Here is a 26,949-nt window from a genome sequence, read left to right on the forward strand (position 1 = left end):
CACAACGGCAGAGAAGCATATTGTGCAGTCATGGAACTTAATTCGGCGGCAGAGTTCTGAAAGGCACTGACCGGCTGTTCTGCTGTATGCTCTGGTAGTCTTGGATGAATGAGCCGGCGGAGTATAGGGTGTATGGAATGGCGCGGGTGATGGGTACAAGGCCATTCAGATTATTCGCCTTCTGGCGTGTGAATCCTGCCTGAGAGGCGTGATACAATGGGAAACACGCTGAAGGCTGGCCTCGGATCTGCGTTGTTTTACGAATAATGTGGCTATGGGATATGAACGTCCTAGTGAAAGGCATTGCCATCTGGAGAGATGAGCAAGTTGGGAACATACCCCCGTTGTACTTGAACAGGTACTAGATGATGCGCTGTATGAAAAGATGCTTGATCTTTTAGATCGCTGGATGATGCTTTGGCAGTCATATACATTCTATTTCTATTGTATGTACGTGTGTAAATATGTACAGGACGGGCGAGCCCAAGCTCCCCGCCTAGAAAATACCTGGGCAGCTGTTTAGACCGTCCATCATGTTGAACTCTCGTTCCTCTGTATGTGTGCTATTCGAGGCAATTAGATCGTACGTTCGGATATAACTCCCCGCTTGATTGTTGGGGAAATTGAAGGGAATGACACCCGTGACAATGGACGCATTGTAAAGAGTGTATCCTGATCCCTCGATAGGCCCGACCTTGGTGAAGTCGAGGGGAATGGATCCAACGCTGGGAGTGAGTGAAAGCAGCGGCTCTGGAACGTGTACGATTGCCTTTAATGTGTCGAGCTTGGAATCATCGCGGATCTATAACAATGTATTAGAAGTCGTACGTAAAACTGGAACAGAATGGGAACAGCTTACCGCCACGCTCAAGTCCATCCGTCCCTCAGACGTGACTTCAGAGCACGAAAGCTTTGGCTGAGTAACGATAGTATCATCAAACGGGAAGCCATTTCCGCCATTCGTATACAAAGTACTGTTGATCACCCCGTTGACGTTATCGACAACCTCGACATCGAACCCGGAAACGCCCTGTGCGAGGGGGATCACGGTCGAGAAGGGATACGTCCAAAAGGTAAGCGGAGGGTTGCCGTACATGACATGGCCGGATGCGAATGCGGGAAAATTGTCGCTGATGAGACAGGGCTGGGAGTCAGTGCATGCGCCGGCACGAGGGTGGAAGTGAAGCTTGACGGTGCGGTTTGGGTTGGCTGCTACGGAGCCGATGACCTGCTTCGTGTTAGTAAGTGTTGTTACTCTTCGCGGTGTTTATGGCGGGTGGAAGACTGACTCTGATGTAACCAGACATGGTCATTGTGCCATTGGTGTTGATGGTGGCAAACAGACGTAATGGCTTCACGGGAATGGGCTGGATAGGATCGGTCAACGTGACGCCCTTGGGAACCGTGTTGATCATCCGTTCAAGCAGATCCTGGCATCTCTTGAAGAAGTAGGTAGAGGATGATGCCATTTGTCCAATCTCTTGGCCTCCGTCAGAGCTAAAGATCCGGGCATCGGATCTTGTGGTCTCATTGTGCCCGAAAGCAAGAGGATTCTGCGTGATGTTGTTCACGTACTGAACGGCACTTGTCCAACGTCAGCCGGTTCTTATTCAGGCAAGTCTAGGTGTCTTACACCGTGTTGTCAAAGGCAGTGAAGCCCGTGTTGGTAGTGTCAAATGTCTGAGTGTTGTCATCCGTTGCCTTTGCACACCTGTTAGCCGATCCGTATACGCATCTTCCATACAAGAGAGCAACTCACTGGATCATTCACGACGTCCACAATCTCGGGAAAATCCACGCCGTGAACGCCTCCCAGGGTATGTCCGCAAGCCACCAGCCCAATCATCTCCTGCGGCGTGAACCCCTGCTTCTTGAAGCTGCTGATGTGCTCGTCCAGCGGCTGCTCCGGCCGGGGCACGCCTGACGGACCCGGGCCCGTGGCATCGACTCTGCCGGCGCGGTAGGGGATCTCAATACTTCCGTTGGAACAGCCATTTGCAGCAAAGAGGGCTCCCAAAGCGATGAGATCGGCCATGGATGATCGTGGCGTCATGAACGCAATCAGGTTCATCAGCGTCTCGTTGAAGCCGATGCCTACGTTCTCATCACGGTTGACTTCGAAGCCAATCGAAGCGTCGATGCCTCCTGTTCCCGCGTCGACGTCGGCGGTCGCCATGTCGTGGTATGCTGTGCGCAGCCATTCCGCCGCGCCGTTTCGACCTGTGCCAAAGGTGACTTTGTCGCAGGGAACTATGAACGTTGCGGGCGAGTTGGCGGATCCGAAACCCTGCTGCTCGTAGAGCATGGACTCGAGGAGGTCGGTTTGGGCATTGGGCCAGATGTATTCCTTCTCGGCGTAAGCGGAGCCGGCCACCAGGCCGAGCTGGGCGACGGTGGATAGAAGGCGGTTTGAGAGAACCATGACGACTGTTGGAGCCGGAGCTTGTTGAATTATAGCATTCGCGAGACCTTGATAGAGTGGAAGATGGATTTATCTTATATAGAGTCTATCTGTAACATATCAGTTGGGGGCAACGTTGTGCTCTCATCCTACGCGTCTGTCCTGCTCCATCTTCAAGGTCCACGATCCTCTTTCTTTGATCACCTTCCTCTTAAGTCCATGACAAAGAGAAATTCTGAATCACGACGGACTATACGTGAGTCGAATCTTCCCGGTGCGTAGAGGGCATCTCTCCGGTATAGTAATAATAACTTATACGCCATTGGTGGCCTCACGCGGCGGTAAGGCCGGACTTTGGCCATCTGCAAGGGCCCAATGCGACCTGCCTATATAGCTTCATGAAGACCGCCGATTAGTCCAAGTGCTGAAAAATTGTGTGTTACAGACAAGGTGCTGTTGGAATAAACTATGCCCTATGCGATCTATAATTCGAAAGTTGGGTGAGATTTTAGCAGGTAGAGCTTCAGCGTTACATCCATCGTCTGGCTGTCAGATGGATCGAACCATATTTGCTTGGGCTTCCAGAAGATGTCGATACCTTTATGAGAGCTGGCTAGCCTTTACTGGAATGTGAAGCTGTCATCTTGGCGTCTCAATTTGTCCGGGACTCCGCGGGACTTGGTAACGACACTGTATGTATAGTTTTGCTCTCTTGAAAGACTCATCATGATGCGCTTTTATATGACTTGGGATCTGACAAGGCTTGGTATGTCCACAGCTACTCTCAGAATGCTCCCTGCATGCCGAGAGGCTGAATATTTAGCTGCAGTATGTAGGCAGTGATGAGCATCAAGAAGTCGATTTATATTGATGATAGTTTCGAAATAGTTTCTCTGCTCTGGAAGTAATTTCGGATCAAATGATGCTCGACGGAAAACAACAACTCAAGAATGCCATTCAAACGTTCAGCCATTCCTTCAACTTGCAGCATATTTGTAGCTTGCGGCACGCTAATATGGATGCATATGCAGGTTGAACTGGACACTTGGTCGATTGTGGGGAGACGGCCAGGCAACTCTGAACTTGAATGCTCCAAATTGAAGCTGAGGTCGGTAGAAACAAACCACGGCCAAACACACATCTCAAGATCTAATAGACTCAAGCGGCGGCGATAACCCGCGTGGCGTTAATAAACTTCACAGTCTAGGCTTGTTCCGCATCTAGACTCTTCGTCTGGTGTAACCTGACATTGGGCGGGAAGAAGCTGTAAAACGTCATTGCCCTTTGTTCCCCTCACTGAATCCCTCGTTCTCACTCATCGCCGCGTCGAAGCGTTACTGCCCGGACAAGCCCAGATATCGTCACAATGTCAGGCACAACCGCCCTCGTCTCCGAGGGCAACTTTTCCTTCACCAACGGCGTCTTCTTCGCGGAATCATCCGGCCATAACAAGCACCGACGCGCGACTCATGAAGAGCTCAGAACCCATTTCGCGTCCGGCAGCGACAAAGACCACACGGCGCACTGGTTCGAGGCGCAGCTCATGCATTATGGCCTCCAGCCGTCCAAAACAAAGTCCGTGGCGCGCATGCGGCTGTTTGATGCCGTACGAGGAGGCTCTCTATCGGTGCCCACTCACATCGCAGTGTTGGAGCAGAAGCTGAAGAAAGAATGGACGAAGCGGGATAGGGACGAGAAGAAGGCCGCAAAGGCAGCCACTTCCAAGGCGGCGCCAAAGGCTGAGGCTTCCACCGCGAGAAAAAGAAAGGCAGAAGTCACCGTAAATGTCACGGTGAATACAAATTCGCCGGTGGCCACGGCGAGTGCGCCTAAGCGTACCAAAAATGCGGCATCATCCGCAGATGACTCTGCTCCAGCGCCTCGATTTGCGACGAAGCAGACGGCACGTCGTGGTTCGGGTTGGCGAGCTCCGAGCCGTCCGGAACCCGCGAGACGAGCCTCTTCATCACCTGAACGAGCTCCGTCTTCTGCTTCCCGAACCAAGCAAACGGCAAGACGCGGTAGCGGCCGGCCAGCTTCAAGCCGCCCAGAACCAACGAGACCAGCCTCACCATCTCCTCCGAGAACCAAGCAGATGGCTAGACGCTCACGTCCATTTAACCCACGCGGTTGCATAGTATCGTCACGAGCTCAAACCAGTGGATACAGCGAGTTTGCAACCTCTTTCGACGAAGCACCTCCCCCGTATGAGGAGTTCTCCGATTCAAGCAACCGCTTTGACGGAAACAGTCTCTCACCCCTCGGTCTTCTCAATGGTCGCTACGATATAAGCTGTCCCTATGTCGAATCGGAATGGCCCATGTGTGGCTCTGACTTCAGCCTCGTGCTGACCATTGTCGGTTCCAGCCTCTGGGGTAGATTCGATATGGGCATCATTGAGGGTGTGCTCTATATCGAAGAGCGACCCCGTGCCTCTTCTTTCGACAATATCCCCTTTGTTTGGCGCGGTCGGGAAACATCCGAAGGCCAGATCTTCTACGATGAGCGGTCGACATGTAACCAAGGCTCATTGAGATTTCTTGGTGATGGCAGCATCAAGGGATATTTCGAGTACCAGGACATTCAATTTGAGGGCCAGCGATTGCCCGGCCAAGGGACGAGAAGCGAACTTGATGCGAGGACTCTGCAGAATGAGTGGGATAGCTACAATGAGGACGAATACGAGCGGGAGAGAGTAGGACGGTGGCGATAGAACAGAAAAGGCGTCGGATGAGGACCTCTTCGTGTCAGGTGCGTTGCTGCGATCCCAGTCAGACCAGATTCTGATGCTCAAGCCCTGGGGAGATTTGACATGCTACAACGTATCGTGATCTAACTTCGTATTATCTCTATACCTAATATTATAAGTTGAATATTCTCTGGACTAAACCTCCTTTTGAGCAGTTTGAGCAGCCCCTTTATATGCCCATGGGAAACGCACCATGTGAGTTCACACGCACCAGCAACAACAAAGCCTTGTAGAACATCGACTGTGCAGGGCACTCTGAAGACCATGAACCGCAAGCAGGTCAAAAACCATCTAGTCTCAAGGCAGCAGAGACTGGCCCAGGGCAACCTCATAGAGCATTGGAGACCGACTCGGATTGTCTCGAATGCAAGAAGAAGGCTTCTTCTAAAGATTTGAGCAAAGCCTGGCTGAGTCAGCCAAAATGGGATCGTGGCCAGCTCGCTAAACGCCTTTTAACGCGTCTCTAGTCAATTCCGGGAAAAACGAAAAGAAAGGCTTGCTTGAAGGAGCAACACACGTCTCTGGTAGCACACCGGCGACAATTGTGGTCGCAGTAAAAAGGGGCCAAGACCTGGGAGAAGGGCAAATAGGTCGCAGCCAATTCTCGGTCTGTAACAATGTCTGGACCATCGATAATGCAGGGGACGAACAGCAGTAATGGTCAACAAGCCGCGCAACAGGCCTCTTCACAAGCTCAGGGCAGCGAAAACAACAACAACAACACCTCTACGGCCTCTTCTCAGCAAGCGCTTCCTCCAACCCAGCGGCCTTCTGATGCCGAAGTCATACGTCAACTAAGGACTGTTCCCTCGCCCCTGGAACGTTACGCCGGTCGATACACTATCAGCTACTGGCCTAAAGTGGACTTTGAATTCACCATCGAACTCATCGTCGTCGGCTGGACTCTTCGCGGGAGATTCGACCTGGGCCCCATTACGGGTGTGCTCGAGCTGGACGAAGTCCCTACTCCTTATCCCGATGGCTCTACCGATAGCGTTCTCATCCGATGGCGTGGCTACGAGCCCGAGACTCAAGTATTTCACGGTGGATATAACAATGATGGCTGGATAGCGTTCCTTGGTAACGGAGAGATTGAGGGATTTGTCAGTTTTGATAAGATTCACTTTGGAGGCAGCCGAGTGTCAGATGCTGGGACGACGGGCATTGACAAGACAAACTTGTGGGATGATTGGGTGTATTATGAGGAGAATGCTAGATTATCGCGCCAGTCACTTGCCTACTAAAAGGGCTAAGATAACAAATGGTTGAGTTCATTGTGTTGCAGGGACACTCAATCTTAGGTCCTGATGCTGCTCGCCTGAAAAGTATTCAGCCGGCTGAAAAGTATTCAGGCGAAAAGCATCAGGATTTCAAACCTCGAACACTGCCCTTGCCTTGGTCCACTTAGTCAGCCAAAATGCCCCAACTGGCGGCAATCCAGCATAAAGTACACGCGTTGACGCGTTTACTTGCCGTGTATTGGAGAATCTACCACATTCGTTCACCGGAAAGATGAAGAGACAAGCTGGCGCTGCCGTCACTGCGACGAGCGAACCAAGTCCGTCGCCAAGCGCACATGTACCCAAGCGGACCAAGACATCGCCTCCCTCGAAGAATGGCTCTGTATCGACGCCTCTCTCAACAGCAACTTCGCGGGCTGTAGCAACTAAGTCTCCGGCAAAGTCTAAAAGTCCGGCAACATCTGAGACTTCGGCAACATCTGAGACTTCGGCAACATCTAGGACTCCGGCGACGTCTACGTCTGAGGCTCCGGCGACATCTAAGAGTCTAACAACGTCTAGACCTCTGCAAACGTCTGCAGCTTCTCGGTCTGCAGCCACTCCCCAGTCTCTGGCAAAGCCAACAAGCTCTCCGTCTACAGCAACCTCTCAACAGCCGAAGAAGCAAGCGAAGAGCAGCGGTGACACGTCACAAGCTTCAAGCCAAAGATCCGTGGAGCAAGCCTCTTCGCAGCTTCAAACTGTTGGAAGCAGCCATTCGACAGCCTCTTCTGAGCAAGCAACCCCGCCAACTGAGCAACCTTCTCATTCAACCAGGCTTCCTCTAGTACCGGACAATCCGCACCTAGACCGCTACGCTGGCAAATATATCGTCAGTTACTGGCCTCTAGTTGACGCACAGTTTACCGTCGAGGTTGCTGTGTCCGGCTACATTCTCTGGGGAAGGGTTGATCTGGGGCCCCTGAAGGGCATATTCTTCTTGGATGAACGCCCTGAGCCTCACGCTGATGGGAGCACCGACGGCATCCTCATCAAATGGTGCGGCTACGCAGTTGAAACCTCGGAATTTATTGGTGACTACATGAATGGCGGTTGGATCATGTTTTATGGCGATGGAAAAATTGAAGCGTTCATTGACTTCGATGATCTTGGTTTTGCGGGCAACCGTGGTTCAGACGGTAAAGCGCCGGGTGCAGTTGAGAAGGAGACCTTGTATAAAGAATGGGGTGACTACCAGAGGAATGCTAGATTAACGTCAAAAAAGCGCTGGCGAGTGCGAAATAGAAGAAAGCACTGAATGAAGAAACCCTTTGGTTAGGATCAGGTGCGTCGCTGTAACCCATACCGTTCTACAGTGGCCTTGGCTGATCGCTTCTATGCATCTCCATAGGTTCACGGAGATCGTGAGCTCTCCAATTCACCTCCCCATGTCGAACTTCCGTGGTTCATGCTCTCAATGCGTTCATAGCGAGTACCGAGTATGGATGTTCTGATTTCAGTTTCCCTTCATGTTAGAACGTTGCTTGTTGTTCATCTTTGGGCTAGATGCGCCTGTTCTTACGCTTCGAACTTTGCATGGTTGAGGCTCCTTGACAAGGTTTCTTACTTACTCCTCAGGCGCCGCTTTTCAGCTTCTCGAACCTGCTAGAGGAAAATTCTCTTTCTCAATTCTGGCAATGGGTATCTCAAATGAAGTCTAATTCTAATAGTAAGTACGGGCTGTTTGTGCTGTATGCAAAAGTGCCGTGATACGCCGCAGACTTCGACCACACACTTTCTCATCCTTAGGTGAGTCAACACCTTCGTAGACAGTACTGTATCGCTAAGCACACATCCTCTACTGCGTCCATCGTAAAGTCATAAACGTCGTGAGTCATTCGTATCATGGAAACAATATGCTGTAAGACTCCCTCGGTCTCCTTCGTATCTTCATCGACCTGAGACATAAAGTCAGTACGTCTTTATCAACTGTGGATGGTATATAACTTACAGCTTCTCGCATAGCTGCCGCTGTTTATTATGAAACTTGGCCAACGGACGGCCCTCAGCATCCGCTAGAGCCTCTTCCTCGAGCTCATCCTCAACAATCATGCGCGCAAAAGCGCTAAAGCGGACGGCATCCGGTCCTGTCCATCCATAGTTGAGATCCAATTGTTGCTGAAATACTGCGTCCTGCAACCTCTCCTTGAAGTTCAGCTCGCGATACACTCGTCGGAATATCTTGATGCTGACATCATCTTCCATTTGGAAGGCATCGCGCGCCTCGCAATAGAAGTTCATCCAGGCCCTGTCTAGACCCCAGGGAGCGACGCCTTCTTCAGGACACAGCTCCCCCAATCCCAATTTCAGCGCCTGATAGAACGTGTATTCTACACCCCTCTTGTAGTCCGGCTTGATCTTCTTGCGACTGGAGTCCTTGAGAAGACCGAGGAAGCCGTATAGACGATCCCGTATGTCTGTGCATTGCAGACGGCCGTACTTTCTGATGACGTCGCGGAGCTGGTCCGGAACCCGAGACTGATATGTGCCAAAGGACGCTGAGGGCTGGCGTAGAACCGCAGTCATGTCTGGCAGCGTCCCCATAACGGATGCCTCTTTGGTAGTGTCCTTGGTCATTCGGCAAAGCAGTCTCATTCGGTGCCCAAGGATGGCCTCTGACGGAGAGCGGACTCGACTTGCATCGCTTTTCAAAACGCTTGGTCTGCCGTCCACACTGAATCTCGTCACGACGATGTCTCGGGATTGTGGTGCTCTACCCAGAAGTAGCGGAGAGAATGCGAACGGCCCGCACCATATCTGCAGATGCGAAGAGAGTAGGACCTCCTGCACAACCCAGACGCGACTCCAGTATGGTGCATAGCAGAGATACCTGAGTGCTCTCCATTCTTGTTCCGACCAGTTTCTGCAGGATACTTCTGTTGCGTGGCTTAGAATCCGACAGGCTCTGTAATGGGTCTGTGGTAGTGCTCCGAGCCAGGATATTACAGCTTTTGCACGTCTGTAGATGAGAGCCATCGCTTGGACTTGTGCTTGCCGCTCGTCGAGATCGAGCTGGTTGATGCATATCGCATCGATGAAAAAGAGTCCCTGTTCTTTCCTGGCTTCCGCTGAACAAAGAAAGTCGAAGAGATTCTGTCGCACGACGAAATCCTGATTGCTGACTCGTATTGTTCGGACATCTTCGGACGAGGTGGCCGCTCCCCACGTATAAGACAGCGCTCTGTATGGCGTCGAAGAGAGATCCTCTAGCGGTATCGCAACAAGGTCGTATTGCCAGCTCTCCGATGCTGGGTCTTGCGATATCTTTAGGAGGCGGGTTTCTTTTGCTCCTTGGATGGCTGGGTGACGGAATCCCGACTTGCGGTTCAGGCGGTTGTCAATACTTTCGTCCATGGTCGTTGACATTCTTCCAGGTTGCTTCGTTACAGATTACTCACAGATTTCAACGACGGGTAATGCTGCATATAAGTTCGATAGAGCCCTCTTCAAATTGAGGCACTGCATGCTCGTGCCACTAGGCTGCAGTCCGTTGTGATTGGATCATTGTGCCTTAAGGCTTACACCTTGCTGCCCAGCCACGTCGACTGGAGGCCTAGTACATTTGTCTTTCTGCAATAAGCAATGCGGAGTGTGGTTGATCTGTAAGATGCAGCCTACAAAAATAGAAGTCAGCGACGCATCGGAACCTTCTCATCCAGATACTTGCTGGAACTGAGTGGGCTGTAAGAACTATGTATGTATGCTTGCTGATCATCCATGTTTTGGGTCTCTGGGAGCGAGGATGATGTGATGTTCAAACGACGGAAGTTCTATTTTTATTGCTTTTAACATCTAATATCCGCGTTACCAATTGCTTGCATATTGTCAGAGTCTCTTTTTCTGGGAGTCATTCTCGTTAGTGTCTGTATCGCAGCCCTTCCTCGTTCTCTTCGGCCGACTTTCTCAATACACTACCGGCTGCGAAAGAGGCGCAGTTTCCGTAGTACATTATGCGGCTACTTCAACATGGGGTAGCTTATAGAGTAGAGTGAAAACCACTTTCACGCTTGGATATCCTTGAGGATTGCACCATGTAAGAAAGAGCAGCATGTTACTATTTAAGCATATCCATCTCATCATTCCAGACCCTGACAACAAAGCTTGAACTGCAGATATCCCCACTCATTACCCAAGAAGGCTGTTGACAAAGGCAAGAGCTTGCTGGCCATACTCTTGACCATAACCCTGGTGAGTGTTTGCGTTGTTTCCGTTGCAGCAGTACGGGTCTGAAGCATCGCAGTACGACTTGATCTTGCTGCCGCTGGGGCAAACGAATCCAACGGGGCGGGGAGCAAACTGATACGAAGCATGACATTAGAACGTTGACGAACGACTCAATAAGACGACAAAGGTGGATACGTACACCCTGGGCCTGGCAAGTTCCAACGTTGTACGCCAATCCGTGGACGTAGCGAGGGTCGCCCATAAAGATGGCGGCTCGGATAGCGCTGACGGCGGCAGCTGGTAGAGGAACAGCAGTGTTGGGATAGCCCTCAGCCGGGTCACCTCCTCCACAAAGAGCGTCGTCCATGATTTGACCTCCCTGTGATAATGTGTAAGTCCGCATGCTTACCACATATCGTCGAAATCAATCAGAAGCTACAGACCTGTGAGTAGCCAACCAAGACGAGCTTGGTGCTAGGGCATTGATTATGGAAGTTGGTGACTGCCTGGACCACGGCATTAATGCCAGCAACTACGGAATTGGCGTAGCTGATACCGCCGCATGAGGCCTGACCACCACAGGCTGGGTAGTTAATGGCCTCGGAGGTTGTGCCTGGATGAGCGTTGACGATGAGATTCACAACTGTGGCAGAGGAGCCGTATCCTGGCGGTGCTGTGGTTTCTCGAGCTCCAAAGACGTGGATGCCAGGACACTGGCGCTTCTCGAGGTCCACTGGAGTGGCTGTTGCCAGGAGAGCCTGGCTTAGCAGGAAGGTGATGGTGCTCTTGATGGAAGGCATTTCAGACTTGAAGACGCACTCTTTTTTTGGTTTTGATGAAACGAGAATGTTGGTGATACGCTAAAAGTCTACGTGAGATAGAAGAGGAGTTTATATAACAAGTTGAACTCCTGTAAAAATTCACAACGAAGCATGTCGATACTTGACTCTATTCACGGGTTTCAAGTGTTCCTCTATCCTAACATCTCAGTAGATGGCACAACCTCAATTTGTTCTAGTTACCGTTGTATTCCTTTTCCCCAGACATCCATACATGGATGCTGTGGTTTAGGCTAAATCAACTGCCATTGCAGCCATGCATCCCGATTGGGCATTGGAGTGTCTATTAGCTATTGTATTTGCTCTGTCATTGAATTCCGTACAACCTGAAAATATGTAGATTGCCACGGGACTGACTTAATGGACGAAACAATTTCTTCAATTATCTGGGGCATAGCCTTTGGGCCGAGGAGCCGATAGCACGCAGGTTAGCGATTTACTCCATGTCATGATGGAAGCATGACAGCTCCCTTTCCGGCTCATTTTCTCATGCGCAGGTTAGAATTTGACATCTTTTCTTGCTGTGAGATGCATGATGCATGGTGATGGTCACCGGTTAAGTTGCGCAATAATACGGCATCTTAGGTATCGGCCTAGATCACTTCAACAGAGTGAATACAAGTCAGGCTCAAGAGCCAATGATCATACATCATATCTCGATCACGTCCATTGCTCATGCCAACATTTGTCTGCTCTAGCTACAATTTAGGTACTTTATGAATGCATATACTGCAGTCTAAAAGAGCTCACACCCAGAACCATTCTCTAAGTGCTATATCAAGTACAAGCATATCATGCCGCGGTAGCTGCACCGGCGTTCTGGATTTCCGATTCTTATGTTGCTATATGGTCTAACTACAGACTACGCATGCAAACCTTCGCACATTGACCCAAAAGTTGAGGGTTGCGAAGCAACTTTATCTCCACACTGGGGAAAGGTGAGGGTTGCCACGTTGCTACCTCCGCAAATTTTGTAAACATGGAGCAACGAAGCTTTGAGATACAATTGGCAGGCTAATTGTCAATGACTTAGCCGGACGTACCCCAGATCTGCATGTTCAATGGCGACCACCCGATGCCCGACTTAGGGTTTGAATGAGCCGGCATGAGTACATACTATTGCGTTGCTGTCAACATTTTTCGAGGCTGACGTGGATGATTTGATGTGAAACTGATGGTCAACTTGCTCTGGGCTTGCCATTGACCCGGCATTTGTTGAGTCCTTTTAGTTTAGGCAATATTCCTGTCATTGTGTTGACCGAATGTGAGAGCCGGGGTCCATGGCTTTGCTTAGCGGCCGTCTCTCGGGGCTTATTTAACTTGTAATCTTTGAACGCGAACGCAGTCAACAGACTCAAGTCAAACTGTAAGAATATTCCTGTCTTGTGTCTTGGGCACTTGTAGTTGCCGCAGTCATAATGCGACATTTGTTTTGCTGGCGTGATGAGATGCGTCAAGCCCAGTCATGTTACTTCAGGGGGCTCGAATAGGCCACGAGTCTACACATTTCTATAACATCCCTTGGGATACTGTCAGAGTATGCAGTCGGATGTTTCGAGCCAATATTACAAGGTGGCCTTTGAGAAACAGCTTGAACACTGTGGAGACTTTATAAGTGTAATGTTCTCCGCAGATCTCTCAACAGGACCCATGGCGCAACGGTAGCGCGTCAGATTCCAGCTAGGAATCTCCTGAAGGTTATCCGTTCGAATCGGGTTGGGTTCAATGCCCTTCATCTTCTTTTTTCTCTTTTTGCTCCAAATTGTTTCAATTTTTGTACAATCAATCTGCCTTGAAGTAACAGAGCATTTTCAGTTCGCCTTCCCTCTACCAAATGACATGTGCCCCGGCGTTACGTATCTCAATCCGGATTGACATGTTTTCTTGCTGCGGGCTTGGCGTGTGCTATGGGCATTCTAAGAGATTTGGGTTGTAAGTGGTCGCCTCTTCTTCTACGAAAGGGGTTCGACTTCGCGGTCGTCTAGAGCATAAGATAAATCTAATAGAAAATTGTTTCAGTTATTATAAACCATACTGAGCAATCACAAATTAGCTGTATTGATACTCGGATTATCAGCCACTCGCTCTGTCTCTCATTGTAGAGCTCTACGCATCTCAGCATAGGCTGCCCATTTGCTGTGAGCAATGTGAGCAGTCCTGTGAACCGTGAGAAAGTCCTCTGTCACCTTGGGCTCCCAGTATTTCTTCTCGACAATAACATATCCGGAGTCTGGCTGACGCAACCGAACGGCGCTACTGAGATTTCATCATGGATATAGGCTCTCCACGAAGCACCATACTCGCAGTCGCCATGAAGCAAAGAGGCCACTGCCCCTTTAAAGATGCGATACGAGATGAGAAGAGCAGCAGGATTATCTCCCCACTTCAGCTCACTGATTAATCATCTATCTGGCGAACTGCCATCTCCTCTTGGATTGAGTGAGATGTTGTTTTTCTCACTTTTCTTTCACTACCTAAGTCCTAAATGTTTGCTTCATCACACAATTTGGACAACAACCCAAGAGCTTATTCGAGCCAAATTTCCTTATAATTTGCTCAAGAAGCTACACATCTCCCGGATTTCGTACACAGTTGCTGTCAACGACAAAGATCCCGTTACCAAGCCGATTCCGATCGTGGTCATGGGGGCTGCAAATATGAATGGGGCTGGTTGGCAGATGGCGGCAGCTCCTCTGGCAGATAAGTTCAGCCCTCAAGTCAAAACTCAGACTCAGACTTTGGTGAAAACTTCAGGAAATTGGACAAAATGTACAATAAACGATCTTGAAGTATATTTACTTGTTTATTCAGGCATAATCTATGGATGTATGTAACTAGTTTGTCAAATGCCAGGTTGAATGAATGCCATCAGCTGAACCATCTCTCCACATATCAAACTACCCACCCTCCTTCGTCACAGGATCAGGCTTCATATTTACAGAGCATCAATCCACTCAAGAGCGGTGGTAGGCTCCAGTCGCTTCATGTAGTCGGGGTCGGTGTGGATGTTGCGGACAACTCCCTTGGAGTCAACAAGAAGAGTCGTGGGAACGGGCAGAGCGAAAGACTCATCGCCGTTGCGGCCCTTCAAGTCGATGGAGAAGGCCTCAAAGACAGGCTTGACGGACTCGGGCTGCTCCCAGCAGATGCCAAGCTGGCGGGCGAACTTGTTGCCAACATCGGACAGGACCTCAAACTTGAGCTCGTTCTTCTCCGTGGTGGTCAGAGAGGTGTTGGGCAGCTCGGGAGAAATGGCGACGACGGTGACGCCCTTGGCCTTGAACTGGTCCAGGTGCTGCTGCAGAGAGCGGAGGGCGAGGTTGCAGAAAGGGCACCAGTCGCCGCGGTAGAAGGTGATGAGGATGGGGCCCTTGGCGAGGAGCTCCTCGCTAGTGATGTCCTTGCCGAGGGCGTTGGGCAGCTTGAAGCTGGGGAGGGGGGTGCCGGGCTTGATGACGGCGCTGTGGTCAAAGGTTTTCTTGAGGTTGGCGATGGACTCGCCGATGGTGGCGGCGATGGGAGCAGGGGCGTTCTGCTTGACACCGTCGGCGAGGTTGTCAAGCTGAGCAGCGAGGGTGGCCATTTTGGATTGTTTTTTGGATTGTTTGATGAAGGTTATGAGGGATAAGAGTGAAGATATTGTAGTAGTTGTTTGAAGGTGCTTTGTTGGTTGGTTTGTTGTTGTGGTTGTGTGATGATATCGAAACAAAACTTCAACTCCATGGACATCTTCATCCCCTTATATACATCTTCAACTCCATTCTTTCACCCGGCAGACCAGCATCCGCATTTGTCAGGAGGATGCTCCGAAAGCCCCAACCCACGCATCCTGTCTCTGATCCTCCGGTGGATCGAGTAACAGATACATGTCATACACTCGCAGCTACGGAGTATAGTCGTGGAGGTTGATAACTCGCTTGCTGGATGACAATTCCAAAGAGGGACCCAGTTGCTGTGTAAGACGCTGTGTAAGACGCTGGACAAGCGCCGCAGCCCTATAGGTGGGCTCGTTCTTGGTAAAGAAACCAAGAGCGAGGCAAGTTTTTGCGACGTCTGCTGCTATTGAGGGGCCGACCCGCGGGCCATTCCAGTTGCAGACGGGCGTTGCCGTCCCGCACACATAAGCTGCCCAGGGGGTATTCTGGGGGTTTGGGGAGACGCAATGTCTGATTGGCTGGGAAACAGTTGTGAGAGCTGTTCCTACTGTTACTGAGACGGAAATCGTCAGGGAGGATTCACAATACGGACGGACGAGTTCGGTCGAACTGCTGAGAAATGCGATAACGCTCGAGATAGAACGCTCGAATTCGGGCTTCGAAATCCTTTCTCGTCTCACGCCACATCCCGCTCCAGTGCTTGCAAATCTTAGTCACCGATCCCACTTCAGCTCCGAGTCTATTATCATATCATCCCACATGTTTCTCCTCCAATCGCGTTGGATCAGGAGAAAGGCGAAACTACTCCGCAATGCGATCGGGTATTATACAAGTACTACTAGTATGCAGCTTCGGCGATGAGACTTTATTCCCCGACATGTGACATACAAAAGCTCGAGAAGTTCCAGTTGTTCAACGCCTCAGACTTGTGGCTTCTATCATGAAAACGAAACTAGCTGGAATCAACAGACACATGGAAACATCCCACCTCGAACCGAGCTGCCGTTCACACTTTCTACTGAAGCTTATGAATTAACTCGCTCGACAGCTTGGAGCTGGCACCAGAGATGAAGAACATCACAAATGATCAAGCCGCTTCCACCTTACAGATCATTAGGCACGTCTTGTTATCATTACCCACAACCACATCATCTTCCTGCATCAGCGGGAATTGGTAAGGTCGGCGAATCCAGTTCGGCCGTCCCAACTATCAGCCCAAATACACATGATTCCACATCCGGTGGGTAGTGTTGAGTACATGAGGATCAATCATAACCTCAGGAATGGCGCTGTTGATAAGTCTTGCGCAAGCAAATGAGACAGCTGCACTCTGTCCGCTTGGTGGAAAACCCGGGCTCAATTGGGCCGAAAACTCTACTAATGAATAGATCTGCCTTTGGGTTGCTCCGTACGAAGTCGACTGCATGTGCCGTATTTGATGGGACACAGCTTTTTCGATACGATGCTTTGACGGACGTACAGCTTTTGTTTGGCACGTTTGATCGCAGGCTGGCGCTGACAGCTTCGACGGCTCTAAGTGGAGAAATGAAAGGCAAAGAACGGAGAATACAGATAGAAACTTCTCTCTTCATTCCTGTGCATCTGGGCCTCTTTCTTCAGCTGGCACTGATACATCCAGATGCCAGCACGCTCAAGATATCATTGTCTCATATATACGACTACAGCCAGGTTGCTGGAGACATCCGCTGATGATGCGTCTTACTCCAGGGTTGGAGGTTGTGGGGCGCTGCCCAACTTACACCAAGAATTTCTACACGCGTCTCACAAAAGCCATATTACGCCCCAAAAATCGAACCAGAAAAAACACCATTGGCTCCCCATCATTGCACTGTTATCGTACCTAGTCTCAAACAACCACGCGTAACTGACAGCAACCCGCCGGTGCTCCAATGGACGAAAATAGTCCCGCCTTCAGGGCAGCGGCAGCAATTCTGCAGGATCGTGAGGCAACTCCTCATGACCGAGAGCCTCTCTCCGTCCGCGCCGCAGCGGTTCAGTTCAACACAGGCGTGTCAGCCATAAATCGGGCTCTTGCCTCTCTGACAACCAGAGGTCATGTTCCCTCCACTATTTCTTGGCGTGGCCCCCTGACAGAGGCTGAAGACTTGCTTCTGCTGGAATACGTGGAGTGCGTCCAGCGATCGGGATTCCCCATCACAAAATCCCAGCTCATGGCCGCAGCGCGAGACCTCCGGCGGCGTCGAGATCCTGCAGCGGGAGAGATGGATCGCGACTTCTACGGCTCTTGGCTTCTGGACCACCCCGAGGTTCGGATATACAGGGACGCCACGACACTCAGTATGTCGGGTGAAGTAAACCTTGTCTCCATAGTCATCAAGTTCTTTGAAGACTTGACAAAGATTGTGAGAGACTGCCGCATCGGCGCCTCGGAGTATTGGAGCCAGGATGAGTGCAGTATCAGAGCTGGCACCGTTCGCCAACAGGTGCAGGTCGCTGTTACGGAGTCCATCCGGTCACAAACCTCACGCGGCGTCGACCCAAGCAATCCAGAATCCACAGGTCTCTTGGTGACGGCCAACGGCGCCTGCGACACAATACCACCATGGCTGATATTCAAGACGTTTCCAGCCTCCTGGCCCGAGGAAGGCGAGGCGGTGGACGACAACGACGAGAGCATTCGCTTCGTCCAGTCCGCCACGGGCTTCTCAAACGCCGAAATCGCGTTGCAATGGCTTCACCACTTCAACATGTGGTCCTGGAAAAGGTCGGAAAGAGCCCAGCAGTCTGGGAAGACGCTCGAAGAATGGTTCGGCTGCGATGCGTGGCTCAGGAACCCCCAAACGCCTCATTCAGAACCGCACACAGCCACCCCAACCGTGCGGCTCCCACACGAGAAGATTTACCGTCTTCTCGTTATCGACAGCTCTCTGGGCCACACAAGCCTCGACTTCTTCGACTACTGCAGAAAATTTGACATTATAGTCATTGTCATCCCTTCCGACTTGCCGTATATTCTTCATCCTCTTGACGTTGGCGTCTTTCAGCCTCTCAACCTCGCACATGAGAAGTTGCAGAAATCTCTTGCCGGGGGCATCTTGGCGGGTTCACGTCAAGATTTCCTCAGAGCATTGGAGAAGATGTATGATCAAGGCTTTTCGGAAGAAAACATCTTATCTGGCTTCGACAAAACTGGAATTTACCCTCCCAAATCCTCGGCGGCTATCGTCAAGGTCTTTGATACTGAGCTGCGTCAAGGTCAGCCGTGAAGACGAACTGTCATTCTCATAGGCCTTTTCTGGCTTATTCGACATTTCATTGATCCTTGTTGTGATCCCGAGAACAAGCAAGGAGAGCAAATCATCTCACCACCTTTGGGGATGTGTTGCTAACAACGCCATATCTGGCACTATGATCTATATCTTGCGAGACGGGAGAAGTTGCTTCCTACTCCATCCGCGGTCAAGGCTCTCAGCTCAGATGCTTAGAAGTGGTATCCGCTGCTCAAATGGTCTTTATGTATCTCTATTGGTGGCAGAAGAACAACAATAGACGGAGAGCACCCAGGCACTGGTGGAAGATAAAGCGCAAGACAATTAGTTCCGCATATTTTCAACAGCTCAATGATCTTCTAGTAGCACCTAATCGTCGCTTTTAGCCGTAACCAGAGACGCTGGTTGTATGTGGTCAATGAAAGAATCCTCAGCCTTTGTAGCCCAGCATGTCATTGATCAAGGCAGATACGATGTTCTTCGGTAAAGTCCATATCAATGCTAATTCTTTGCTGATAATCACTCCTTCTTCTCGAATTGTCTGTGTAAATGGATGTTTCTGAATCCCTGAACTGCCAAAAGATTCTCCTTCTTCCACAATGCCATAATCTCCTCTTCTGTCATACCAATCTCGCTCCCCTTTTCTTGCACAAGATTGTGCAGCACCGACTTTTCCCTGTTACTCGCTGCTGCCATGACGACCGGCATGGTAGGGTCGATCTCGTCCCCTTTCTCTTGCAGCAGAATCTTCAATGCCGGAAACTCCTCGTTTTCTGCCGCTGCAATGGCAACTCTCTCGGTGATTTGGAATCTGTGCTTCCATTTCCCCAAGAGATAGATCAACACCGAACGTTCCTGGTTATCTGCTGCAGTGACGAGCACCTCCTCTGTGATCTGGATCTTGTCCTCATGCTTTTCTAGCAGGTACTGCAAGACCGACTCGTTGCTCCTCTTGGCTGCTATGATGACTATGTTCTCCCCGATGGGGACCTCGTCTTTCTCTCTGCCAAGTATGCACCATAACGCTGAATTGTCATCGCTCCTCACTGCGCTCATCAGTACTTCGCCGTTGACATGCGTTTTCTTGTGAGACAGCACAAGGTACGTTGCTTCCACGTTGCCCTTCCTTACCGCTCTTGCAAGCAGTTCTTCCAAGTGAGTAGCCTCATGTCTTTGTCGACTTGGCGGCTCATCGGCATCCATTGTGCTGTGAAATTTCTTCTCTGCTCTTACGATAAGTTTTTCCGAGATGGTAATCCCTCTGACGCTTGCATCTGCAATAACCACGGCGAAGTCTTCATCCTCCAATATGGGATAACGTCGAGCCATTTCTAGCAAGCCTGCTATTTTCTCAAAATTTCTCGCCTTGATAATGTGACCATGGCTTTGACACATTAATCCAAAGCTGACCACTTCCCTCATCAGGTCGCCACTTGCCTGTCGGGTACTTTTCATCGTCCAGAACATTTGCCAAAACTCCAACTCTGCTTCCCATAATCGTCCCATTCTCCCATATGACAGAGCGAGCTTGCTCATACACAGGAGTGTTCGTCGATCCGCTTGTCCACAGGTTGGTATGTAGGACTCCTTCATCTCTTGAAGCATGTTGACGACTGACTCCCCGTTGCTTCCCGCATCACTCATGATTAGGGCCACGTTCCATAAACGCGTCTTTTTGTCGAGATAGCCTTCGGATTCTGCTTCTTTATACTGAGACAATCGGTCCGTCATCCATGCATCATAGTCTCGATGTTGCGTCTCCTCCTGGGGACTATCCCAGTCCCATACAAGCAGAAAATCTTGTAAGAAAGAGCTGTCTGATTGCCCCAACTGTTCCACGTTCATCATTTCTGTCTCCGCGTTACTCGGAGGCGCAACTTGAACCATAATGATCGAGAAATAATCGCCGCATGGCCTGACGAGCATGGGGCTTGTAGCTCCGAGTAGCTGACAGAAAATGTCGCCGACTTCGACTGGCTTCACCGCGACTGGTACAGTCCACGTTGGCCCGATTGTGTCCTGTATTTTGATGCTGACATACTGCCTATCTCCACGGGAATCATCTTTGGCCATCTGAACAGACGAGACTATACCAATTACCCGGCCCTTGGCGAATACAGCGGCCGCCTGCTGATGAACCCATGACCGGACAAGCGCTCTTTCGCCGAGTATGAACTTAACAAGCCTTGCCATGAGCTGGTCCCAAGGGATGTTGTAATTGGGTATCAATCCAGACTCGCCGGGATTGTCAGAGCTCATACCCAGCAAAGCGAATATCTTGTCATGGCGCTCTGTAGCCTCATGGGCGTGGTACATATCGATCAATCCGCCTAGAGGTCGTATATCCAAGGATATGCCTCCCGTCGAGTTGACAATGTACTTTGGCCGAAATATGGAACCTCTCATCAGATACGTAACTGAACGGATGTGACTCGGAATGTCTCCGTATGAGAGCAGTGAAGGGAGGCCCAAGCAGAAGGCGTATCCATCAACCCTTATAGAGCCACACATCATAACAATGTGTTGAGCGGCAGCAACCTCTTGAAGCACCTAGCAAAGATGTCAGTAAACATAGTTTACTAATTTCTCGAAATGCGTAATGGATGCGCTACCCATATTCGACGAAACCACGGCCGTTGGACGAGGGCAAGAACTGCCTGCCGGTCCTCGTCCGTCACCAACGGCTTTTGCTGCTCTTCATCTGCAGCCATGCGTATCTGCTTTAGGGCTCGATCGCTCTCGTCTGCGGCTTCGCCGAGCCATACGACTACACGGCTCGCTTTGGAATAAATCTCTGCCATGTACTGAATTTGTTCTCCTCGCTCCTCGATGTTGGTTTGGTCAATGCAGACAGCGTCTATCCATATGATGCGCTCGATCATCCTATTGCGAAGACGCAAAAGGACCTCGTGTAAGTTTGCCGTGATGGGCATGGGCTTCTCGTCGATATACAGAGTATGAGGCTTCTCCGGGCTCCCCCATACATAGGACAGGGCCTCGTACATGTGCGGTCCCTCTCCCAGTTGCGGCATGGGATATTCAAAGAGCTGAGAACGGAGGGGGGCATCTTCGTTCCAGTCTGGGAGCAAGCGGAGCAAGCGAATGTGCCGATGGCCTTGAAGTGGTGAATAGATGTACATGTTCTCCGGGCCCTCGCCAGAGGCCACTGACATCTTTTCGATCTGTCTTGATACGTTTGAACAGCTTGGTGAAACAATTGTTCAAAAAAGAACGAGGAATCTAGACTGAGCAGAAGCTTTATGTGATCCTTCGCTTGCCAAGCATCTATTTTTGTCGCACACTGCCATTGGGCACCTGCAACGTTCCCCTCGTCTGTAAGCCTTAGGGTGGAAAATAGGCAACAAGGCTCTTGCAGTGATTGACAAATTAATGCCCGAATAAGCGGTCTTGGGCGGTGAGTATCCAATAAGATTCACAGACTATCATGCATAATCGCAACGAGTAATCAAAATCCGCGTCCGGAATGATACAGGGTTTGGCTTCAATGAGCTCCAGGACCAGTAGGAGGTTTCTCAAGCTCATGGCCAAGCCCGCTGGTTCGGACACTCATGACGGCCGAGACTCTTACAGCTCAGGAACAAAGAAACACGCTCAAGGTTCCAAAACAGGAGATTGCAATTATTGGAATGCCATGTTCTCTAGGGCAGGAAAGGGGGTAGACAATAGTCAACGGGTTCAAAGCCTGAGAACAGCGACCCCCCATCACCCCATCCTGAACACTTGCAATTGAACAAAGAAAGTCATCAATCACTGTCCTTCCCAGTAATTGAGGTTTCACAGAGAAGACTGAGTCATGAGGAAGACCGAGTCATGGTAGAACTATGCCAGCGGAGGGCAAGTCGTTATGTACCGTCTATGCAGCGCCTCCTATCACATACGACCATAGGTAGTGGAAAACTCGGGGTCCCGTCCGCTCCCCCATAGATAAGCCACTAACCGGCAGATTAGTAGTTGGGTGGGTGACCACCAGCGAACACCGGCTGTTGTATGTTTTTTGCCTTTTTTTGACTGAAGCTGTCATGATGCTGTCGTTATAATCAGAGACAGAGGCACTGTCTATCACATACGACCATATCCATTAGAATATACGGGATCCCGTCCGCTCTCCCATAGTCAAGCTAATGAGAGGCAGATTAGTAGTCAGGTGGGTGACCACTGGCGAACACCGGCTGTTGTATGTTTTTTTTGCCTTTTTTCTTCTTTGTCCTTACTCTTCTTTTTGTTCTTCGGCTCACTTGATTCAACTCATAGAGGAGTCCCAGTGTCAAGCCCGCTAAGGAAGTATTTCAACTAGTTTCAAAGCTTCAAGGCACTACAGAAGAGATCCGAATCTCAGGTGGCAGTTCAGACAACGGGAAACGCTCTCCATAGTCACAGGCTCTATAAACGGTACAGGTCTTTTGACAACAACAAAATTCAAGGTATACTATAGCCTTATAGCTTGTATTGCTCTAAGGAAGAGCTTATGTCCAATCAGATACAGCAACTGCCTAACTGTTACAGTTGATAATGCTGTATCATGTCCGGTTGAGTTCAACGCTTCAGGCCAATGTACACTGACTCAACCTGAGTGGTCAGATTCCAAGTCAGACGCCCTGCCTGCGATGTATGTGTCGATAACACTTGACCCGTCAATGGTGACTTCTGTGATCAATCTTCTATGTTGGCTCATGTTGACAACTGTAGCGTTGGAAGCATCCAGCCAAGATTTTTGCGTTGACGCCCTCGTATCAGTAAAGACAATGCTGCTCCAGTTCGCAAGAGGCGTCAAATGGCCTGAAGAGGCGGGCCCCATTATATAATTCTCGACGATCCATTCTGCATTCTGTTGTCCAAGAGCATGAGCAGAGGTAAGGTACTTGGAAACGAGCTGGCCCGTGGAGACGTTTTCGAGTATTGCGAAGCCGGATGTGCTCGAGGTTGCGCTGACGGTGGCCTTGACGACGTCGCCTGGAGAGATGGAAAGGTGCTCTGGGAAGGTAGATGAGTGATCCGGCCACCACTCGTACCAGGGCTCATAGTACACTTGGCCATTCGCAATGGTCAAGTCAACCCCGGTCTGTAAGATAGCATTCTGGGACGTGTCGCCATCGATGCCGACCCAGACAGCTACGGTGTAAAAGTCTTCGTTAGGACTGCCGGTGGGAATGCTTGGCTTGGGAATAACGAAGCTGGCTGACACGCTGTTGAACAGCTCGTTTTCTGGGGGCGAATGAATGACGGCTCCAGACCAGACAGTGCTATAATTGACTCGACCAGCATGGTATTCTTCCTCTGAGCAGTTATGGTGATTGGACCTGGAGAAGTGTGATATGGGTCCGTGAATGATGTCCTGCTTGAACATGCTGGGGGTTGCATAGACATGACTGGCGAGCAGTGAGTAGGTGACGGCGGAGATCTTCATCTTGAAGGCTGAGATCAGTGGTGTCTGACTCTTCGACTGCTGAGAAGTTGGGTCCTGGACTAGAAGCTTGGCCTGGAATGAAATGTTGTCGTAGGAGGAATCTTGCACCCAGAACGAAGTGGGAGATTCGCCTACTTTTGTAGACATCACAGACTGGTTCTTCAATGTCAAGCGCATGTCCACAGGTTTATTGCTAGACTTTATCATTGATTGCTTTGCGCAAGTGTGAAACCTTCTTAAAGCAAATAGCAAAACAGAAAAAAATGCAATCAATTAATATTAGGTGTAAAGTCTGTTCAGTGGCTGTGTCAATCGTTCATTGAACAAGTACAACGTGTGTTCCACAGCTGTTTTGCAAGTCGATGTTTGCGAATCACCTTATAAGGCATCTTGAACAGATCGTTTCAACTGCTGTAGGTCAGTATCTCACAGTCTCCGTCCGTACGTGGATGTACATGTTCAAGCTGGAATCGAAAGCATGACAATCACAGCCAAAAAGGTCAGGCATGCATCGATCATGTCTGTGAATCCCAGAGAGTTTCTTTTTATCTGTGTCTTTCTGTTCTTGTCTTATTTATTGGCTCAAGTTCCACTGCAAACCCGTCGCATAATATGCGTCATTGAACGACTATCTTCGTGCCCTGGCTTAAGCTTACTTTTGCATTCTTACACCTCGTAAACTCAAGGCTTGAGCAAGTACAATGCGAGAATTCTTCCAAAGATCATACGTAGCTTGATTAAATTGATAATATGTACATCTTCTGGCTACATCTCATTACAACCCGCCGCCAACTGAACCCGCGCATCTCCTCCATCTTAATCAGTGTTGCACTGGACGTACTCAATGACGTCCTTGGACTCGAGGATGATGATGCCAGGGCCGTTGACGTGGCCAACACCCAGGCCACGGCTCTGGAAATCCAAGAATGCGCAGCTGGCACCAAGGTAGTGGCCGGGCACAGCAGGGTTCGAGGGAGGGTGGACAAAGACGTTGTCGACAATGCCGCCGCTGTCTAATATCAAGGGTTAGACTGTGTTTTTGAAGACTTTGGAAGGCGGGATAATACGTACTAAGAGGCACCTGGGAGATGCTGTTAGCAACTGACGTTTGTGCGGACTGAGAGCCGTTGGTGTAGGTGAAGATGATGCCAATCTCGCCGGCAGGAATGTCGCCGGCAGAGATCTGGACCGAGGGAGCAGCAGCAACGAGGCTGGCAAGGCCGGCGAGGATGACGGAGGCACGCATGATGACGGTTGTTTGGCAGCTAAAGAGCGTCTTGGCTAAAATTGCGTGTGTAGTTTGAAGAATGTAGGAGCTGCTATTTTTCTTTCTTCCAGAAGCAATTACCCAAGCTGCTAAAAGGAGTCTTTTATATAGATGCTTTAACGTCAAGGTGGAGCGCCTCCTGGCCTTCGTATTTCGCCAATATCCCTGCGCCGTTTCCACGCCCGTATAAGCAGTGATGTGCCTCTCTCTCTCTATACGAGTAAGGCCATGCCAATTTTGAGCGAAAGCAGCCCCTGTCCATCAGACGCCGAGCCTCCACAAAACGTTCCCCCACAATTGCACACAGGCGCTGAAGAGGCCTGAGCTGGACTTCGTTTCTTCATCGTACTCCGTATCGGCAACTTGTGTGAAGCGAAACCAGATATTCGAGATGCTGTAGAAGCGGTGTGGTGCTCCCTTTCTTGGCTCTTTTATCACTCAATTGGATCAAGGAATGTTTACTTTGGCAGTTTTGAGAACATTTCTGCATTATTGGCCCACATGGTTTGAAGACGGCTATTATTTAAGGGGTCAGTCCACGCAGAACCGAGTTACTTGTAGCTCTGTGCCAGGGGCTTGTCAACTACTGGACCTGTTCCCCTATTGTTCCTTGCATGGAGTATGCGAATCCCGTACGATACTGCATTGAGAACTCAGAACGCAATCAAGCTTAGTAGTTAGTGAACAGCGCTGCAACTGGAGGCTCTCTTAAAGTCCTGCGACTTTGACACAATCCGGAAGAAAGAGAAAAACTTGGCGAGGGAATGTCAGTGGTGATGCAGCACATAGGAGTTACTGTAAGTTCACCGCAAGTCTTCCATTCTCAATTTGAAGCATGCTGCGTTGCCCGCTGTTGTCGTCGTAGCACATTGGTCACTCTCACGGCTTTTAGCACCTTCGATTGAGAACAATGACATAGAGGAGCCACCACTCATCAAAAGTCCTTTTATACGCGGCTCGGGCCGGACCCGTCTAGCAAGATGATGATATGTATGTATGTCTAAATATGATGAGGCTATCATGGGCTGTATGGGGAATTGGTGGAGCGCCCTCCGCATAATCCGGCTTGGAGCCCGTGATCAGATCCAGCGACGCAACGGCCATGGCCCTGGCTCAGAAACCCCGGAAAGTCTTACTTACAGTAGTGGAAAGCAATAGGAACTCTTTGAGAGTATGCCCAATCACGCCGATAAAGCTCCCAGTGTTACTTGAAGTTTCGGAGACCGTATGTATGTGCCCCCTTGCTCAAGTCTACAACACCTCGTATTCATCCCGCCAAGCTGAAGAGTTAAGGTTCTTTTGTTACGAGATCCGCAAACTGAGATCATGTCATACACTCTCATTCGATTTCAAGATCTAGAAGGCAAGCTGTCTCATCCTTGAAGAGACAAGGTTAAGTTGTCACCCGGAGGACACAAATGCCTCTTCACCAAATCTTCGCGACAACTCCGTGAGATGTTTCCACCCCTGACTCGGCAGTTGACCTATGGAAACAAAGATGGGCAAGGACTTCGTCTTCACTGTTCAATTTTAAGGGGTCGGTTTTCCTTGAGGTCATATTAATGCAAGTGGAGAGTCGCTCAGCTCGGCCGCTGAAGTAGTGCTTCGACGCATACATCTGTCCTCGCATCTCGATCAAAGAATCCTTGTGGAAAGCCAAATGTTTCCAATGTAAATAGAAGACCCAACGCCGTATCGCGGAGCAATCAGCAGTATGTGTGGCTATGACATTTCACTGCCGTTGAGATTTTGCCTCTTCAACAGAACACACTGGAGATGGGGCACCTATCTATCACTTAGACTGATGTGATGCCGATCATCAACTCAGCACAAATTGGTGCGTTTCGCACGAAAGCCAATGCCAGTTCATCGTGTTTCCAAATCTGGTATGTGCCTCTCCGTGTGGCGTCAAGCTGC

The 26,949-nt window shown here is 50.1% G+C and overlaps 11 protein-coding genes and 1 non-coding gene across 12 annotated transcripts; 5 read left to right on the top strand and 7 right to left on the bottom strand.

The window, feature by feature from the left end:
- Positions 1-496: 496 nt before the first annotated feature.
- BBK36DRAFT_1129810 (heme peroxidase) lies at positions 497-2,422 on the bottom strand (the record flags this gene model as incomplete). The annotated part of the gene is made up of 4 exons (XM_024891775.1): positions 497-802; positions 860-1,144; positions 1,290-1,439; positions 1,760-2,422. 4 exons carry the CDS (start codon positions 2,420-2,422, stop codon positions 497-499), a joined length of 1,404 nt encoding a protein of 467 aa, XP_024745604.1.
- A 1,345-nt stretch (positions 2,423-3,767) lies between these two features.
- On the top strand, positions 3,768-5,114 carry BBK36DRAFT_1129621 (hypothetical protein; the record flags this gene model as incomplete). Its single annotated transcript, XM_024891756.1, has 3 exons — positions 3,768-3,980; positions 4,056-4,384; positions 4,487-5,114. 3 exons carry the CDS (start codon positions 3,768-3,770, stop codon positions 5,112-5,114), a joined length of 1,170 nt encoding a protein of 389 aa, XP_024745605.1.
- Positions 5,115-5,767: 653 nt separating this feature from the next.
- On the top strand, positions 5,768-6,394 carry BBK36DRAFT_1163320 (hypothetical protein; the record flags this gene model as incomplete). The annotated part of the gene is made up of 1 exon (XM_024894521.1): positions 5,768-6,394. One exon carries the CDS (start codon positions 5,768-5,770, stop codon positions 6,392-6,394), a length of 627 nt encoding a protein of 208 aa, XP_024745606.1.
- Positions 6,395-6,662: 268 nt separating this feature from the next.
- Positions 6,663-7,884, top strand: BBK36DRAFT_1145073 (hypothetical protein; the record flags this gene model as incomplete). Its single annotated transcript, XM_024893728.1, has 5 exons — positions 6,663-6,708; positions 6,973-7,262; positions 7,293-7,664; positions 7,710-7,715; positions 7,747-7,884. The coding sequence occupies 5 exons, from the start codon at positions 6,663-6,665 to the stop codon at positions 7,882-7,884; spliced, it is 852 nt and encodes a 283-aa protein (XP_024745607.1).
- Positions 7,885-8,184: 300 nt separating this feature from the next.
- Positions 8,185-9,784, bottom strand: BBK36DRAFT_1172835 (hypothetical protein; the record flags this gene model as incomplete). Its single annotated transcript, XM_024895792.1, has 2 exons — positions 8,185-8,350; positions 8,382-9,784. The coding sequence occupies 2 exons, from the start codon at positions 9,782-9,784 to the stop codon at positions 8,185-8,187; spliced, it is 1,569 nt and encodes a 522-aa protein (XP_024745608.1).
- A 771-nt stretch (positions 9,785-10,555) lies between these two features.
- On the bottom strand, positions 10,556-11,394 carry BBK36DRAFT_1163322 (carbohydrate esterase family 5 protein; the record flags this gene model as incomplete). Its single annotated transcript, XM_024894522.1, has 3 exons — positions 10,556-10,726; positions 10,794-10,973; positions 11,038-11,394. 3 exons carry the CDS (start codon positions 11,392-11,394, stop codon positions 10,556-10,558), a joined length of 708 nt encoding a protein of 235 aa, XP_024745609.1.
- Positions 11,395-13,077: 1,683 nt separating this feature from the next.
- On the top strand, positions 13,078-13,158 carry BBK36DRAFT_t183. Its single transcript has one exon. It is a non-coding gene; the product is annotated as a tRNA-Trp (tRNA).
- A 1,210-nt stretch (positions 13,159-14,368) lies between these two features.
- Positions 14,369-15,016, bottom strand: BBK36DRAFT_1145076 (AhpC-TSA-domain-containing protein; the record flags this gene model as incomplete). Its single annotated transcript, XM_024893729.1, has 1 exon — positions 14,369-15,016. The coding sequence occupies one exon, from the start codon at positions 15,014-15,016 to the stop codon at positions 14,369-14,371; it is 648 nt and encodes a 215-aa protein (XP_024745610.1).
- Positions 15,017-16,999: 1,983 nt separating this feature from the next.
- Positions 17,000-18,216, top strand: BBK36DRAFT_1145077 (hypothetical protein; the record flags this gene model as incomplete). Its single annotated transcript, XM_024893730.1, has 4 exons — positions 17,000-17,051; positions 17,205-17,408; positions 17,442-18,078; positions 18,186-18,216. The coding sequence occupies 4 exons, from the start codon at positions 17,000-17,002 to the stop codon at positions 18,214-18,216; spliced, it is 924 nt and encodes a 307-aa protein (XP_024745611.1).
- A 643-nt stretch (positions 18,217-18,859) lies between these two features.
- BBK36DRAFT_1129735 (HET-domain-containing protein) lies at positions 18,860-21,513 on the bottom strand (the record flags this gene model as incomplete). The annotated part of the gene is made up of 2 exons (XM_024891767.1): positions 18,860-20,890; positions 20,953-21,513. The coding sequence occupies 2 exons, from the start codon at positions 21,511-21,513 to the stop codon at positions 18,860-18,862; spliced, it is 2,592 nt and encodes an 863-aa protein (XP_024745612.1).
- Positions 21,514-22,922: 1,409 nt separating this feature from the next.
- Positions 22,923-23,765, bottom strand: BBK36DRAFT_1172839 (concanavalin A-like lectin/glucanase; the record flags this gene model as incomplete). The annotated part of the gene is made up of 1 exon (XM_024895793.1): positions 22,923-23,765. One exon carries the CDS (start codon positions 23,763-23,765, stop codon positions 22,923-22,925), a length of 843 nt encoding a protein of 280 aa, XP_024745613.1.
- An 816-nt stretch (positions 23,766-24,581) lies between these two features.
- On the bottom strand, positions 24,582-25,011 carry BBK36DRAFT_1172840 (hypothetical protein; the record flags this gene model as incomplete). Its single annotated transcript, XM_024895794.1, has 2 exons — positions 24,582-24,778; positions 24,837-25,011. The coding sequence occupies 2 exons, from the start codon at positions 25,009-25,011 to the stop codon at positions 24,582-24,584; spliced, it is 372 nt and encodes a 123-aa protein (XP_024745614.1).
- Positions 25,012-26,949: the final 1,938 nt, after the last annotated feature.

This window comes from Trichoderma citrinoviride (assembly GCF_003025115.1).
Source record: "Trichoderma citrinoviride strain TUCIM 6016 unplaced genomic scaffold BBK36scaffold_18, whole genome shotgun sequence".
NCBI classification, from domain to species: Eukaryota; Fungi; Ascomycota; class Sordariomycetes; order Hypocreales; family Hypocreaceae; genus Trichoderma; species Trichoderma citrinoviride.